The sequence below is a fragment of the Galeopterus variegatus genome, unplaced genomic scaffold (assembly GCF_000696425.1).
Source record: "Galeopterus variegatus unplaced genomic scaffold, G_variegatus-3.0.2 Scaffold1046, whole genome shotgun sequence".
Lineage (NCBI taxonomy): Eukaryota > Metazoa > Chordata > Mammalia > Dermoptera > Cynocephalidae > Galeopterus > Galeopterus variegatus.
The window spans coordinates 97,855-103,348 of record NW_007727157.1 but is presented as its reverse complement, the minus strand read 5'-3'; the positions used below and the strand labels follow the sequence as shown (position 1 = coordinate 103,348).

Here is a 5,494-nt window from a genome sequence, read left to right as displayed (position 1 = left end):
GGTGAGAATTCTAGCTATCAAGGAATCCGCATGCTAGTATTTCTCATGGAAATACATTCTCATCCTGTGGGAAGATCTAATTTTAATCAGAAGTTTTGGTGACTACATGGACCTGGGAAAAATGGCATAAGTGTTAAGATTCTTTTGTTGTTATTACATTTTAATTAATTTAAGATAGATAATACACATTACATGGTAAAGGTACAAAGGATACAAAAATTTTTTTAATTTTTTTTCTTCCTTTTATCTCTTGTGCCCAGACTCAGAGCCACTGTTCTCTTGGAAGATCTTAGTGTCTCTGTATTAGTTTCTTGTTGCTGCTATAACAAATTATGACAAACTTAGTAGCTTAAAACAACACAAATTATTATCTTACAGTTCTGGAGATCAGAAGTCCTGAAATCAAGGTGTTGGCAGGGCTACATTTCTACTGGATGCTTTAGGGGAGAATCTGTTTCCTTGCCTTTTCCAGCTTCTGGAAGCATTCCTTGGCTTGTGGTCCCTTCCTCCATCTTCGAAGCCAGTAGCATAGCATCATTAAATCTCTCTCCTCTCTCTCTTTCTCTCTCTGACTACTTCTTCCTTTATCACAACTCCTCTCTGATTTTGATCTTCTTGCCTCCCTCTTGTAATTACCTTGACAAAGACATTTGTGATTACCTTGGGCTCACTAGATAATCCAGGATCATCTTCCCATCTCAAGATCTTTAACATAATTACATTGTAAAGTTTCTTTTGCCGTGTAAGGTAACAAATTCACAGTTTCCAAAGATTAGGACTTGGACACCTGCCTTTGTCTGAATATACTTGTGTCAGAACTCAGGGCCTTGAGAATCTAAGGGCTGGGGGAACAGAGACCACACGGAAACCAGTACTCTTGAGTCGTCTGACCTCCGTCCTGTAACTGCACGTGGCTGCTTTTCACAAGGAAGAAAAATTGCCTTCAACTTGTGTTTCGTGTTGCTCTTCTGTGCACAACACAGTAGTCCGTAGAGTGCTTCCTATTGGAGCTTTTGGCATTTTCTGAAGAAGAATGGGAAAAGGGGCTGTTTGGTATCATGCAGCAGTGTTTGTATTTGCAAAATGTCTTTCCCTTTAGATGATTCCAATTTATAATACAGATTAGCTCTGACAAAACTAACCCAGGCTGGCTTTTCCCTTTGATGGTTTCAATTTCAGGCTTATTCATCGCAAACGATTGTAATTCAACAGGATTTTGACAGAACAGGGGTAGGAATTTTGAATTGTTACCTGCAATTTCCAGCTCTAGGGGACAATAGCAGAGAAAAACAACAACAATGGCTTGGTTGTAGAATATGAAAACACGTTGCATTTCCCCCTTGGATGTTATGCTCCTTGGCATTCAACAAATCACTTGATGAACAAATAAGCTCTCTGGCACCAAATTAAGAGCCTTACAAAAACTGTCACTTTTCTCGTTTTGCCTGAAGTACAATAAAGCTGGGGGAGTGGGTCGAGGGTTTAATGATCAATTTTAGTAATTATCAGTCTAGATATTTACTATATCCAGTCCCTCTCTCTTTGTGGTTTTTATGTTCTGTTCTGTCTTAAGATTTCGTTGTACATATGATCTTACATCCTTTCTGGATGCTTTGCCCTGCCCCGACTTCTGACATTGCTCCTAATTTCTCATCTCTCTGACCATTTCTTCCATTTTTCCTCCTCCATCTCATCTGCCCACTTTTCAATGCTGATGTTTCCCAGGATTCCTGCTCTTCTCTCTGGACATGCAGCCCTTGGATTTCTTATACACTCTGTGGATTTTCACTGCTCCCTGGATGCTGCTGACTCTCAAGTCAGTATCTCCAACCGTACCTTTTCCTGGGTTTGATTCAGATTCAAATGCTTGTCAGGCGAGCAGTGTTTGCATGTGTCCCACAGTCACCTGATGTGCGGCGGCTCCAGGGTGAGCTCATCACCTTTCTCCCCCAGACTCACACTTCTGCTTTTTCCCGCTCCCAATCTTAGTCAACAGTTCAGGCAATGTTAGGGTGTCTCAGGTAGGAATTTGCGGAGTTATCTAAGACTCTTGTCAGTTGATCTCTCTTCTAAGCATTTCTGAAATCTGTCTCTCTCCCTTCATTTCTGCAAGCTCTGAATTTCAGATCTGGAATCAGATGATAACTGTCATCTGGGCTGTTCCCTTCTCCTCCTAGCTGCATCACATCCTGTTAAAATGTTTCTGTGGCTTCCCACTGCCTACAGAATCAGATGGAGAATTACCAGCATTAAACAAAAGGCCCTGCATGACTGGTCTGCCCTCTCCGTCTTACCTCCTGCCACTCCCGCCCCTCACTTTGCACCTGCACAGCTGCTTGCCATTTGGCATGGGTGCCATATTGTTTCACATTTCCATGGCTCTGCTGATGAGGTTCTGTCTACCTGAAATGCCTTGGCCACCATTCTTTGCCTGGCTAATTCTTACACAACTTTAACTCAGGTGTTAGTCATTCAACAAACATTTATTGAGCTCCGAGTATGTGCCAGGCAGTGTTGGGGTCCCAGTATTGACCAGGCAGACAGGAACTCTTCCCTCATGGAGCTTTAGTCTAATAAAACTTTCACTGAATTAGGATGTTGAGCTAAATGCCTCTCCCTCTGCCGGCCCTCCGCAGCAGCCTGTGCATATTTCCTCACTATCCTTGGCCTATTAGGCTGAAATAATCTTTTTGTCTCTCTTCCCTAAAGTACTGTAAATTTCTTGAGGGTAGGGGCCATGCTCTCCATCTCAGCATTCTTTGCCCTGGAATAGTGCTTAGCTCTTGGTAGATCCTCAGTATGTTTCCCCTGTTTTTTCATTTTTAAAAATGTTTTATTGAAACATACTGATTGTATTTATGGGGTGCAATTACGTTTCAATACAAGTATAAAATGTGTGACGATCTATTCAGGGTAATTAGCATATTCATCATTGCAAAACTTAATCATTTCTTTGTGATGTGAACATTTCATCTCCTGTATCCTAGTCGTTTGAAAACATGCAGTAAGTCACTGTTAATTATATATTAAATGTCACATTCTCAAGGAAGCTTTGCTTGACGCTCCAGAATAGATCAGTCATGTTCATGATATGCCCTTATGATATCCTATACTATTTCTTCCCAGACTTTTGCACAGTTGTAGCTAATTATTTTTTCAACTATTTAGATTATTTAAATTTTGTTTTCTGCACAAAATTAAATTCCATGAAGTCCATGGTACAGCTAGCGCAGTGTATGTCCTATAGTAAGTTCCCAATAAATGTTTGTTAACTGAAAAACTGACAGATTTTCTTCTTGGATAAAAATCCTGAATGGATTTCTAGGGCCCACAGAAAAATTAGACCTGACTGCCTGTTGGCCCAATGACTCTCTCTACCAATCTATAAAATGGAGATATTCATGAGGGATAATGTTGGATAGATAGCTGATAAACTTTATATTAAAGCCATACCAAAACAAATATGCATAAATAAATTCTTTTAATACCAACTTTCCTTTTTTAAAAAATAGTTAAAGACATCAGCTAAAATTTTACATGAGCTTCGAAATACCTATTTCAGGATATGGTATTTTATTCTCCCACAGAAAATATAACCGTTTTCTTCTTTTTTTCCTTCCCAGCATCTAAGATGACAATTCCTGTGCAAAACGAAGTTGAATCAGAACAGGTAAAAAATCTGTGAAGTATTTCAAGTATATGTCTTAGATTATAAAAATCCACAGTAGAGGTTTGACAAAGATGAACTAGGGAGAGCAGAATATTGTTAAGTGGCAAAATGCATCATAACTATTACGAAATCACTAAAGAATTTGTAAACTTGTACTCTTGGTAAAAATGATGCTGATCATTACTTCTACAGGTGCAGGTGCTTTGAAAAGAAAAAAAAAAAAACCAAAAACATGCAAAATCATTATGTGCTCCTTCTGTGTGGCCCAGAATTAATGACATACTGCAGCTTTAACAGCTGCCACCAGTGTTCTTCTTATTTTCTGAGGGCACCCTTCATTCCTACTTATTATTACAAAAATGATTAAAGTTGCTTTAAGTAAAAAGTTCAGGCACTACAGAGGTCTATAAAGGCAAAGTGGAGGTTCTCCATCCNTCTGGGATTCTGTGTGTTGTAGCAGGGGACAGAAAGGAAGGAAACAGACCATGGCTTGGCATTGGGAGATGGTTCAGCCCTTGCAAGAGGCCTCAAAGCCTGCCTGCAGATCAGCACTTCTCAAACTTTTGATTAAAACTGAGACATTCCAAAAATATCCATTAATTTATTTAAAAAACAATAACAAGCCCAGTACGGGTTAACATAAATATCTTTTATGAAAACTAATTAGGGAGGCCTTGGGCCTTGGCCACACCCCCCTGATACCCACAGCCAGAGCTGCTGCAGGAAGTTCCCCGGGCTCTCTAAAACCAGGGCAGTGAGGGGCCTCGGCCATGTCCCCCTGACATGTGCAACAAACCCAGTGACCACCACCAAGCCACGGCAAGAAGGGACCTGGGTTCCCAAACTGGGGTGGTGGGGAGCGAGGGCTTTTGCCACAGCCCCCTGACTTCTGCACCCAGCCTGGCAATGACCAAGTCACCACTGGAAGCCCCCTGGTCTCCCCTGTGGGAATGAGGGGGGTGCCACACACCTAATCCCACCCCTCCTCCTTCCTCCTTCTTCCATCCCATTTCCTTCCCCTTTTCTCTTTCCCCTCCCTCCCAACTGCTCCACAACATCCTAGAATGAAAAAAAATTAGTTTTTTTTAAAGAAAATGTATCTATATTTCCCCNCCTGGCAATGACCAAGTCACCACTGGAAGCCCCCTGGTCTCCCCTGTGGGAATGAGGGGGGGTGCCACACACCTAATCCCACCCCTCCTCCTTCCTCCTTCTTTCATCCCATTTCCTTCCCTTTTTCTCTTTCCCCTCCCTCCCAACTGCTCCACAACAACATCCTAGAATGAAAAAAAATTAGTTTTTTTTAAAGAAAATGTATCTATATTTCCCCAAACCCCCCCAAAATTAGTGAGAAAAGTGGCATTGTTTTACATTTTTGCAAATCTCATTAATGTTTGGTTTAATAGGAGACAGAGGGATTCTCCTATCTGCTTTACATGTTCTGTGTGAGACATCATCACATATCATAAACTCTTGGAAACTCCACTGTACATCTCATGAAAGAATTACAAAGCAAATGGCAAAAATGTCTCATGAAAACCATTTTGATTTCATGGGCTCCCTGACCACACTTTGAGAACCCCTGCGGTAGAGAATTTGAAATTGAGCTCCATCTTCTCTTTAATCCTGTTTCCTTTAGAAGCCTAAGTCAGCCATGAAAAGAACTGCACAAGGCTAAAAGGACTTAGGCAGTGGCCAAGAAAGAGATCTGACAGTGGAAAACACAGCTTACAACACAGTTGTTATTATTATTTTTTTATCTTCAGGTCCCTGAGCCCCAGAGCTCCATATGCCTGAGGTCTAAAACTTAGGAAAATTTCGGAA

General features: G+C 41.1%; 1 protein-coding gene across 1 annotated transcript in view; it reads left to right on the top strand.

Annotated features, from left to right (window-relative positions):
• The window catches only part of TIMD4 (T-cell immunoglobulin and mucin domain containing 4), a 43,686-nt gene that overhangs the window by 33,886 nt on the left and 4,306 nt on the right, over nt 1-5,494 (top strand). The window contains exon 6 of the mRNA XM_008574428.1: nt 3,624-3,670. Within this exon, the coding sequence (XP_008572650.1) occupies nt 3,624-3,670 (47 nt within the window). The remainder of the gene's footprint in view (nt 1-3,623; nt 3,671-5,494) is intronic.